General features: G+C 42.1%; 1 protein-coding gene across 2 annotated transcripts in view; it reads right to left on the bottom strand.

Moving 5' to 3' along the window:
* Positions 1-4,136: 4,136 nt before the first annotated feature.
* The window catches only part of FAF2 (Fas associated factor family member 2), a 69,125-nt gene continuing 61,208 nt past the window's right edge, over positions 4,137-12,053 (bottom strand). For both annotated transcript variants that reach the window (XM_005892572.2, XM_070374114.1), the window contains exons 9-11: positions 11,644-11,815; positions 10,902-11,045; positions 4,137-4,979 (exon numbers count right to left, since the gene is read on the bottom strand). In XM_005892572.2, coding sequence (XP_005892634.1) covers positions 4,797-4,979; positions 10,902-11,045; positions 11,644-11,815 — 499 coding nt within the window. In that variant the 3' untranslated portion in view covers positions 4,137-4,796. The remainder of the gene's footprint in view (positions 4,980-10,901; positions 11,046-11,643; positions 11,816-12,053) is intronic.

The following is a 12,053-nucleotide window of genomic DNA, read 5'->3' as shown; positions in this document are numbered from 1 at the left end:
ACTGTACTGGTAGTACAGTGGTTAGGACTCGGCGTTTTCATTGCCAGGGGCTGGGATGGTTCGGGAACTAAGATCCCGAAAAATGGCACCTGGACTTTGCAAGGATCCTGCTGTGAGGTTTATGTATGAGGAAACTTGCCAGCAGGAAGCAGTTTCAAATCCAGATTTGACTCCAAAGCTGCTTCCCGCAATACTATGCTGCCACAGAAGTTGAATACTATGCTCCACACAAGTGGAGCTGGAATTTTAGGGAATCCACATATGCAGGTGTCCAGTCACCCACGTTGCTGGTGGAAAAAGTATCAGTTGCCGACATCTGGAGAATGGCCAGTAGCAACCACAACAGGATATAGTCCAAGCACATGGCACGTGCTTTGGGAGCTTGCCTTGGAGGACAGCGCATCAAAGTGGCAGAAGAGGCAAGAGGAAGGAACTCTGGGGGCTTGTGGCTCTGTCAGGGTAAAAGCACACATGGAGTCCCAACAGCAGTGGTGGAGGTGTGTCAAGAAAAAGTGTCAGGCACTGTTTGCCCATAAGCAAACTCTCAACCACTCCCTTATTTCTCTCCTTCCTTGATCTGCATGGGGATGAATTGCTAGCAGTGGGCCAGCTACAAACTGGAAAACAGTTAACAGGAGCTTTTACCCAACACTTACTGTGTGCCAGGCACTCTGCAGCAGCAATTTATTCAATCTTCGGGGAAATGCTACATCTGGACCTATCTTACAGATGACACTGAAGCCCAGGAAGTTGTTAGTTGGCCAAAATCACAGCCACAGCCAGGATTTGTGACCAGATGTACCTGGCATCAGAGTTTGCATCTTCCTTGACTACTAATAGATGAAACAAATCTTATATGTCAGCAATCAAGCAAATCTTGTGAACAATCAACTGTAAAGTTTTCATTTTTAGGGGATTCTGACCTAAGGTGAATAAACTATTACTGCAGACTAGACTGAGAAGACATTCTAGTTTGCACTCAAGATGTGGGTTAAAAAATACATACATATATCTTTGGGTAAGCAACAGGGCACTCTGCAGGTGACAAAAACTTACAGAAATGAGTTCTTTGCCCAGGACAGATAGTAGGAAAAAGGCGAAGAACTGAGGCTTAAATTTCCTCAGAAATAAAAATAAGAGCAAAAATAGACTAGGAGGGTAGTTCTCAAAGTCAAGAATCTGTTAGATCCAAAGTGACTCTTCTCTAGCCACTCATTTGCAAGAACATAGGTCTGTACAGGCAGGAGAAATGACATTCCTTAAGAAACTGATTGTTATTAATGCCAGAAAATATACCTTCAAAATACACTTCCTCAGAGAAAGGGGAACAAACGACAACACCTGTGTCAGGCGCTTCATATATATATATATATATATATATATATATATATATATATATATATATATATATATATATATATAGCTTTTCCCCCTCCATTTATTTGATTTCATCTGCAAGCCCATCCTGAGGCAGATGGTATTAACTTCATTTACATTTGGGTAAAACTAAAGCTCATGGGACCTGAGACACTGAGGTTAACAAGACTGACAAATGACAGACCACAATCTGAACGCAGATCCGCCAGCTTTCTATTCACTGCCTGACCTGCCATTTTCACAGGAACACATCATGGGTCTATTTTAACTCCCTGCTTCTTTTTGACTCTTACTTCTTGGCAAAATTCCATTCCCTGATGTTTTCCAACCTTGCCTTCAGACAGAACCACATCTCCCCCAGACAGAAAGACCCACAACTTGGTATGAATATTTTGTTATAAAACATTTAATGTTAACCTACAATACAATGTAAACTTTTATGAAAAAAATTTAAAGTACACTAGATTTCCTCAGTAAATTATCACGTAACTTATTCAGGTGCAGTACACGTTGGGGCACTGCATCCTTTGTGGATGGATTTCTTGTTGCTGCGTCTCTCGCAAGTCCTTAAAAAAACAAACAAACAGAACCAGTTCTAAAGTGGAGCTCCTTCTTCAAGCACCAGATTAATACTCCCCTGACTTTGCGTTCTGGGGGTTATCATTGCATTCTGGGGGTTATCACTCCTTCCCATAGTCATTTTCCGTAACTTTTTCCTTGGCCTTGGCACCATTTGCAATTTTCATAATGACTGTTCAGTTGAAGATTCTAGGTTCTTTTTAGCTTGTTTATAGTTTGTTTTTCTTTTTTAAAGAAGTATTCTCCATTGGCCATTTTTTGTCCAAACATTATAGTGAAAGCAAGGAGAAAGAAGTACTTGCTGCAGGAAATTCTGCAGGCGTGGAAGAAAAAACTGAGGCTGCAGAAATTCAACTGACTCCAACTGGGTATCTTTGCTTGGTCACTTCCTATGGAAATTCAGCCGAATCTACAACTTCAGTCTTGGAAGTGCAGAACAAAACTGGAAACAAGTGTTTCTGTTTAGCTGATGACCTGGCATTTGAAAACAGATGAAATAATCAGGCAATTTGGAAACAAGAGCAAATGCTTGTGGATCACCAGCTTCTCTGTTTTCTCGCTTGAAGGTCCCATCAAGTTCCCAGAGGGCCTTGGGAATAACATACAGATTGTACTGGCATTGACAAAATGTGCATCTTTCATGGAGGAAAGGAGCGGGATGAGTGGCAGGTCTAGATCAGCAAGAAGACAGGAACTGCTCTGAGTAAAGCAGTGCTAAAAAAAAAAAGACAAAAACAAAACAAAGCAAATTGACAGGCCATCCTGAGAGTTGTACTGACACAAACGGACTTTAATGCTCTGGCACTGGACCTCCTTCACTGGACCGGTTAGCAAAAGGCAAGAGGCATAAAGTGCACACTGTAGAAGAAGATGCAGATTGAATTATTAGGCAAAAAAAGTACAACTTCCCAGAGGTGTGGGCAAGATACTTGGTACATCCAGCCTGGCAAAGTCCTGCCAGGGAAATGCAAATTCTAGGCAGGCAGGTTGGTTGAGTTAACTGAAAAAATTCCTCTTTGCGTGCTTGTCAGCAGGAAGCAAACTTCTCACATAAGGTGGACTGGAGAACATGGTTTATCCTGGTATTCACTTCAGATAATATTTTATGGCAATAGCCAGCAATTTCCCACTCATCTGGTCATGGGATGGCAGGAAACCAAGTGGAAGGATGACAGAAGCCAGGAGCGGGATTACATTTTCCTGGAGATGGCGCTGTAGACACTTGTGCCAAGGCCACTGCGAACTTCTCAAGGCCCACAGGTGACACCTGCTGGGCTCCCCACCGGCCCTGGGTGTTTATGCCAACCACTGGGGCAGCAGAAAACAGCAGCCACGTCAGGCAACCTACAAGGGCGGCCCTCAGGTTTTAGCTAAGCAGGAGAAAGCCTCTGGAGACTGCAAATCCAGCAAGTTGTGCTTGACCTTGGTATGAGCCCCTGGCCTCACCACACGCTAGCGAACTGTGGTAACTTCAGTAGGCTGCAATGTTGAGTCTACACCAGTCTACCACAGAACACTTTGGAATACTTGTCAGCTCATGCTAAGACACAGTCTGATCCATGTACCCACTACCATAAACTCAACCACAGACAGACATCCAGAGGCTAAAAACCCCTACTACTTCAACAGCAATAGAGAGGATAAAAACTCGTCTCCACAGCAGGTGGCTGCATCAAAACCTGAAATGTGCCTTCCAACAGTTTACAGAGGCTGAGTTCTGTCTTGGCTTCCTTCAGGCCTATGGTTCTTTCTTTTAAACCACCACTACCACATATTCCTAAGGAGACAGGCAGGGTCCTCTCACATGGTTCTGTTGATTGCATCACAGGCCCTGTTAGTCCTTTGGAAAGGCACCAAGCTTGGCAATTCAGGAAGGCTCAGGGCTGGGCAGAAAGGGCATGCACATGTCAGGAATGAAGTGCCATCCTTTGGTTCAGACCCCATAATGACCACCTAACCCAGATTCCAAGGAAAAGCTGCAGTTTTATGTATAGGTAAATCTACATGGAGTTCATACCACATATACGGGTGTATTGGTACATACACAACCTTTGCAGGAGTACAAACCCGGACTTCCTCCCATTGCCCCAAGTGGGGTGCACAGGTGGCAAGAAAGGACAGCAAGAGTTGGACCAAAAAGAATAACCTCTCTGGGAACATGAGAGGGACAATGGCAGAAATAAGCACAAACCAGCCCAGGGCACCTTTATTACACTCTTGTGGGCTAAAGAGCCCAGGGCAAAAATTCATGGGTTTAAAAACTGGCTCTTTATCAAATAATGTTAAGGAAAACAAATATACCTATGTCAGCCTTATTCCTTTGGTCATTACAAAGCAACAGAAAAAAATTTAAAATTATTCATAAATCGTAGGAAGCTGAAGGAACATCTCTCTGCCCTGTGCCTTCTCTTCCCTCTTCTCTAGAGGTGGGAGAAGCGAGTCCTCAGGAGACGCTGCAGTAGCTGTTTGATGGAGGTTTTCACTTTTATTTTCCATAAAAGCAAGAATGCATGAGCTCTAGTGGGAATGTGCCCTTCCCCAGTTGGGACACTGGCTGGGTTGGAGGTGAAGAGTCTCCTTTCACTGGAAGGTGTGTGGTGCAGAGGGAGTAGGGAAGGGTGGGCTTGCCGGCGGGAACGTTCATTGCTAACCTTGCGTGCACACACAGGTGGTGACTCTTGCAGGCAGCATGGTTTCTGATCCTTCCTTAGGATGCAGCAGTCTTTAAAAAAAATATTGTATTATAATAATAATAATATCAATCTCTCTTATTTTTTTGTTTTTGTTTTTTTTCCATTTCTTTTGGGGATTGGGGTGGGAAAGAAGAGGAAGAAAAAGTGTCATTCGTCTGTTAGGTCCTGAACAAAGAGAACTTCTGTGTGGCTGAGTCCGGCCTCCTGCAGCGTTGGGGGGTTGGGCCACTCCTCTGAAGGGAGGCAGGGCAGCACCCTTCGGGGAAAATTGGCTTCGATCTGAAACTTTTCAGGGCTTTCTTTCAAGGAGAATAAGAAGTCGTGGATTACCTGCAGAGGTCACAGAGAAAAAGGGCAGTGAGAAAACACACACACACAAATACACACACAAAAACTATGAAATCAAATACACCCCAGCTCTCTCCAGGATGACCTGGAGATACAAAATTACTGCATTACACTGAAATTTCATTTCAAAATCCATCCATTTCACAGAGCAATGCAGGGAAGCTCTTTTAAGAGATTTGTTACCCAGTCCTGCTATGAATTCATACATTTCTTTCTTTGAAAACTGGTCTGATATAAACAACAAACCTTGCTGTTGTTGAGTTGGTAAGTCCTAGTCTTTGAGACCCCATGGACTGTCACCCACCAGGCTCCTCTGTGCATGGTATTTCCCAGTCAAGAATACTAGAGTGGGTTGCCATTTCCTTTCTCCAGGGGTCTTTCTGACCCAGGGGTTGAACCCACATCTCTTCAATTGACAGGTGGGGTCTTTATCACTGAGCCACCAGGGAAGCCCTAAACATTTTTTACTTAGGAATAGTCAAGAGTTACAGAAAAGTCAGAAGCATAGGTATAGTATTTTTTCTTTGAATCCAACTGAAAGTGAGCTACCAACTGAATGTCCCATCATCCCAGAATACTTGTGTATATTTTACAAAAAGGGCAATTACCTTCATAATACAAAACCTGCAAAATCAGGAAACTTAACTGACACTATAAAAATGTACATTAAATTTTCATTCAGGCTCCATTCAAGTACTGGTAGTTGCCTTTTAGAGCAAAAGCATCCAGTTTAGAATTGTGTGTTGCATTTAGTAGCTGTCACATCTCCTAAGTCTGTTCCTTTAGCCTGGAACAAATTTTCAGGATTTCCTTAACTTTCATAACCCTGACACTACTAAAGGTTTCCGGTCAGTTTTTTGCCTCTTAATTTGTTTATCTGAAGTTTATTCATGATTAATTCCAGTTATGCATCTTTAGCAGGAGTGTTATAGAAATGATGTGATCTACTCAATGCATACTATTCAGGTGGAGTGTAATTTCAATTTGCTCTATTACCTATGATGTCCACTGTGATCACTTGATTAAGGTGGGACCTGCCAGGCCTCTTCACTCTTAGTCTTTTCTCCATTGTAACTAAGGAATATTTCTTGGGGAAGTACTCTGAAACTCCAGGAACATTCTGCTCCTCAAATTTTCTTCAATTTATTAACATAGAGCCATGCTTCCCTATTTTATTCAATAGGTTCTAATGCTCAAACTGTCTCTGATGGAGTCTGAGAAGCCCAATGAAGCTGGCTTCTGTGTATTTCTGACCTGTCTCCGATGTTCTCTGAATAATTTCTTGCTTTGTGGCACAAGGTGTTACAGGCGAATCTTGTATTTTCCATCAAAGCCCTTAACTTTCATAAGCCATTTCTCCAAGGAGCCCTGATTATTCTTTTTAAAAAATTTTTAAATTTTTGGTTGCACTGGTCTTCATTGCTACATGCAGGCTTTCTTTTGTTGTGGCTAATGGAGGCTACTCTCTCACTGCAGTGGCTTCTCTTGTTGTGGAGCACAGGCTCTAGGCCCATGGGCTTCGGCAGCTGCAGCACTCAGGCTCAGTAGTTATGGCACAACACACAGGCTTAGTTGCTCTGCAGCATGTGGGATCTTCCTGGACCAGGGACTGAACCCACGTCCCCTGCGTTGGCAGGTGGACTCTTTACCTCTAGACCACCAGGGACATTCCCTGGTTCTTCCTAATGGACAATGGCATTTAAAAACCATGACCTAGGGAATTTCTAGGTGGACCAGTGGTTAGGATTCCATGTTTCCATTGCAAGGAGCACAGGTTCAATCCCTGCTTAGGGAACTAAGACCTTACATGCTGCATGATGTAGCCAAAGAAAGAAAAAAATAAGAAAATAAATAAAAACCATGATCCAGGTACTAAAAGTATGTTCACTGCTACTGGGGTGCTGATGTTCCTAGGCACACTCTGTGGAGAAAGCTAGGCAATGTGTACATACATATACACATCTGTATCTTTATTTCCCTCTATATATGCTGAATGCTCAGAGTTGATTCCTCTTTCCAAATGTACACCCTCCTTACCTGGTTCTGGCTTTAATATCTACTCCATTCCCAGGCCACCTGGGCTCTGACTTCTTTGCACTGGGTGTCCCCACAAGTGGATACCTCCTTAACTTGATCGAGATCAGGACCAGCACCCTCCATGTGGACCTCTCCTCTGAGAAAGCCCTCTTACTCTAGTCTGGCTCTGACAAGATACAGGTAAGTTCTTATTTTCCCCTCTCTCTTAACTCCACCCATTAAGAATACACACCCTGGCTGATCTATGGTCCTATTCATCTCATATGCCATTTCTTTTTAAAAGATATTTATTTGGCTGTGCTGGGTTTTAGTTGTGGCACGTGGAATCCTTAGCTGTGGAACGTGAACCCTTAGTTGAGGCATGCAAACTTTCAGTTGCAGCATCTACTTCCCGGACCAGGGATGGAACCGAGGCCCCCTGTGTTGGGAGCATGAAGTCTTAACCACTGGACCACCAGGTAAGTCCCTTTTGTTTTTTAAACAAGTATTTATTTGGTGGTGTCAAGTCTTAGGTGTGGCATGCAGGATCTTCACTGTAGCACATAGGAACTTTTCATTGCAGTGCGTGTGAGCTCAGCAGTTGTGGTGCGCCGGCTTAGTTGCTCCTTGGCATGTGGGATCTTCTGAGACCAGGGATTGAACATATGTCCCATGCACTGGAAGACCAGGGAAGTCCCACATATTCCATTTCTAACAAGACTCTAAGGGATGTGCTATGAAGGACACTGCGTTCAGGTCCCTCACAAAGATCAGGAACACACTATTCAAGTTACACTTACTTTTTGGAGGGAATCTATTTCTATTTCCTTTTTATTCCACCTCTCATATAAGTATATTCCCTTTTGGTGAAGCAGTCCTTCCTGCGTTTGTCTTAACTTAAACTTACCTCTTTAGAATTTTTAAGGGGCTATAGCTACAAATCCATTTAAAGAGTAAGTTCATTTTCCTCTTATCTAATCCATTCATGATTTTACAAACTTCTCATATTTTGGTCAACCTTAATAATTTTCAGTTCCCTTCTGTCTTTGCAATTTCCATTAACATTCATTCTCCTTTTCTTTTCTTGAGATGCATCAGTTAGACTTGCACCAAGTATTCTTGGTATGAACCCAGTAAGGGTTTTACAAAAGGGCAAAACATCTTGCTCCTTTTTCAATCACTGCTTGATAATACTCAACACTAATACAACACTGGCATTCTTTATCACTGGCAATGCCCTAAAACCATCAAGAAACACATAAAATCACTCTAGAGGTGCCTTTTGGTTCGTAATGGATAGAAAAATGAGTTCTGGGCTGAGTTTAATTTGGATTCTCTCACATGCATTTATTTAGGAGAAAGTCAGGTGCCACTTTTCTGCCCACTCACAGAAGCTGGAGATTTTTGTACATTTTATCCTTTTTTTAATCCTAGCATTTAATCACTGTCAAGAGTTGAGTATCATGTGCAAACAGTGCATTTCATGTAACATTCACTCATCCAGAGTATGTATAGAGGGTAGAATTCACAGGAAGATCACAGTCTGTGAGGGCACTAAAAAACTGTAACTCATTCTTCAGCTACTTGCTATTAACACTACGAATGTTAAATGAAAAGCCAACAGGGCCACTATACCTCCTGTCACACTTCTTTCCTATCTTTGAGCCCTGTCCTCATTTCTCCATCTTAGTTTTTATTTTTTAAAATAACTTTTAGTGTGAATCTTTTTAAAGGCTTACAAGGATTAAATATTTATTAACAAAACAAATTGGTTGGTTACCCTTTAACTAAAAGTCTATTCTATTCCACAATTCTAATAGACTTTCCTCTAAAACTCTGAGGAGAGCAAATTTTGGTTAGGCTTTTCATATATGTAATGAGAGTTTGGGGAGTAAAAGCTCCAGAAGAGCTTGGGCATACTACAGGGAAACTGTTAGTCAAGATGGTTGCAAGCTAAAACCTACACACAAAACAGCAGTTAGGAGACACATCAAGGCAAGGGAATGAACATATAGTAACCATCTACAACATGGTAGGTCCTGTTTGAGGCTCATTCATGTTATTCCCAAATAAAATACCCAAAGTTAGGGATGAAGAGTACCTTCCTCCATATAAATCAGTATATAAATGAGAGAGAAATAAAATGGAGAAGCTATTTATTTCACCAGGATGCCTCACAACGTTTTACTGTGAATTAGCTCTTTGAATCATCTTAACATTCTTAGTAGTCAGCAAGCTCTGTGAATTTCAGAACCAAACTTTACTCACCTGCATAACTCACAGGGTACCCAGCACAGGGCCTAAAATACCTTCAGTTTAATGTTATCAGAGGGCAAGTCATATTTCCATTGTACATTTGCCATATATCTGAGGCCCTCTAAGAGATTCTGTAACTTGCTCAATGTTCTCCAATTAAACAGAAATAAGTAATCAATGTGCCACCCAGCCTCACCTACCCACAGAGCAGCCACATTTCTATTATGCGGTTTGTTGTTGTTTAGTCACTAAGTCATGTCTGACTCTTTTTCAACCCCATGGACTTTAGCCCGTCAGGCTCCTCTGTCCATGAGATTCCCCAAGAAGAATACTGAGGTGTTTTGCCATTTCCTGCTCCAAGAGATCTTTCTGACCTAGACATTGAACCCAAGTCTCCTGCATTGGCAGGTGGATTCTTTACCACTGAGCCTCCATGGGAAGTCCAATTACGCAGTTTACTCCTGATTATTTCAAGGGATCAGGGAAATGGCAGAATATAGTATGGTTGTAAATTTGGAAAGGCAACATGCCAACACAATATAAACATAAAGGCAACATACCAACACTAAATATAATTCCTTCTGATAAAAAACATAAAATATAGCATTTGAATGTTTACTATGAACCAGGCACAATGTTAAGTACTTTACATACGAACTTAATTCTAATTATCCTACTACAGAGTGACCATTATACTCATTTTACAGATGAAGAAACTGAGGCGTAGAGATTAAGTAAACTCACCAAGGAGAGACATCTATTAACAACAGAACAATGAGAATTTGCTCCTCATTCTGTAAGACTCTGTCTGTGCTTTTAACTACATCCCTGCTGTCACTTTAGTCGTGTCCAACTCTGTGTGACCCCATAGACGGCAGCCCACCAGGCTCCTCCGTCCCTGGGATTCTCCAGGCAAGAACATTGGAGTGGGTTGCCATTTCCTTCTCCAATGCATGAAAGTGAAAAGTGAAAGGGAAGTCACTCAGTCGTGTCCGACTCTTCGCAACCCCATGGACTACAGCATACCAGGCTCCTCTGTCCATGGGATTTGCCAGGCAAGAGTACTGGAGTGGGGTGCCATCGCCTTCTCCAACTACATCCCTATGGAATGACAAATACTATTTACCTATGGACACCAGCTATACAATGTAGCCCTACTACATGGGGCTTATGGGTTAACCTGAGAAGAAACAAACAGTGACAACTGCATGAAAACTGCACATGCACTTATATCCAGTTGTGTAATTCCAGTCATTCTAGGGCCATGGGGATAGAGCCTTTTCTACACAGCAAGGGCTGCTGATGGGATTCTGAAGCCAACGAAAGCCGAGCAGCAAAGGAGAGTCTCCCACCTCCAACATCTGAGTCTTCTGTGGAACTTCTTGGTAAGGTATCTTTTCTTCTTGGCAGAGCTCAAACATGACATAATGAATCTTAATAACTGCTCTGTGTTGGCAGCTAGACCTGAAGGAACCTACAATAATTCAGTACCCTCTTCACTCTCTGTTCTACCCCCTTCCTCCTCTGTTCATTAGAGCAGCAGATAAACCAACAACATTCTTGAGAGTCCTTAAAAGCTTTCAGATCTATAGCCCAGACATTAACACTTCACACAGTTGAGGCAGTCCTTACTGTTAGAGACTGTGAAAAGTGGAATCGTCTCTCTACTCGAGAATCATTGGGTAATTTGAAAATGATTTTGACACTTTCAGGGTCATCAGGGGAAGGCTCTGGGGGCAGGCACTCCAACTTCCTTTCCTTCTCCTCTTGTAAATTCTGTAGAGACACAAAGCAAAGGTGAGACTATGGTTCCAATTAGGGAACAAGGAAACAAGAAATACAATCATATTATGTAGGTTTACTGGGCAGTATCAGGAAAAAAACTTCTTGGCAAGAGTCAGAAACACCTTACTTCAAATTATATTTATCTGATTGCACACCACTGCATCACATATATTATTTATTGACTATGTTAAGGTATGCAACTGTTAGAAAAAAGGGAAGGACTAAAAGACACTGGCTATAATCAAGCAGCAATATGCAATGATGAAACAAGACCATGAATTAAATGTCAGATGACCTAACACTGGTACTTGAATGTTTAAACACTATTGCTGTGAACTAGCATATTGAACTGTTTACTATCTGTTTATGCTTCCTTTTCATGGAACAGAGCTGTTTTACATAACCTTTATACTTACTCTTATATTTGTTTTAATAAACTTAAAAAAAAATACTTTTTGTGAAAAATGTAGTAAACACTAAAACGGCATGGAGAATTTAAATCATTCACAATCCTATCAACTAGTGTTTTCCTTTCACACTTAAGAAGAGAGTGAGTCTGGGAGTCACCAGAAGCAGACAGGCTCCTCACCCGCCGCCGCCTCTCCTCTGCCAGCTTCTGCTGCTGCACCTCCTCCTCCTTCCTCCTCTTCCGTTCGCGCTCCTCTCGCTTCTTTCTCTCTTTCTCCTGGTCAGCTCTCAGAGAGGCCAGGTAGGCCTCATCCTGCTGCTGTCTCAGCACCTGGGTCTGGTTTCGTTCTTCCCTGTGGACAGATCAAAAGCACAAAAGGAAAAGATAAATCTCACAAAGCCCTGTGTTTCCTTATACTGAAAATTTTTTAGGGGGTTAAAAAGGTTGACAATCTGGGCAGAAGACTATTTCACACTATCATGAGAGAGTACAAAGAAAGCATGCAGAATCTAAATGCACTGTCTCTTGTCTTAATTTGGCAGAAAAAGAAATGGTGAGTTTTTCCATCTCTTTTCAATTTTTCATGTAAA

This window comes from Bos mutus, chromosome 7 (assembly GCF_027580195.1).
Source record: "Bos mutus isolate GX-2022 chromosome 7, NWIPB_WYAK_1.1, whole genome shotgun sequence".
NCBI lineage: Eukaryota > Metazoa > Chordata > Mammalia > Artiodactyla > Bovidae > Bos > Bos mutus.
The sequence above is the reverse complement of the archived record's forward strand: the minus strand, read 5'-3'. Positions and strand labels throughout refer to the sequence as shown.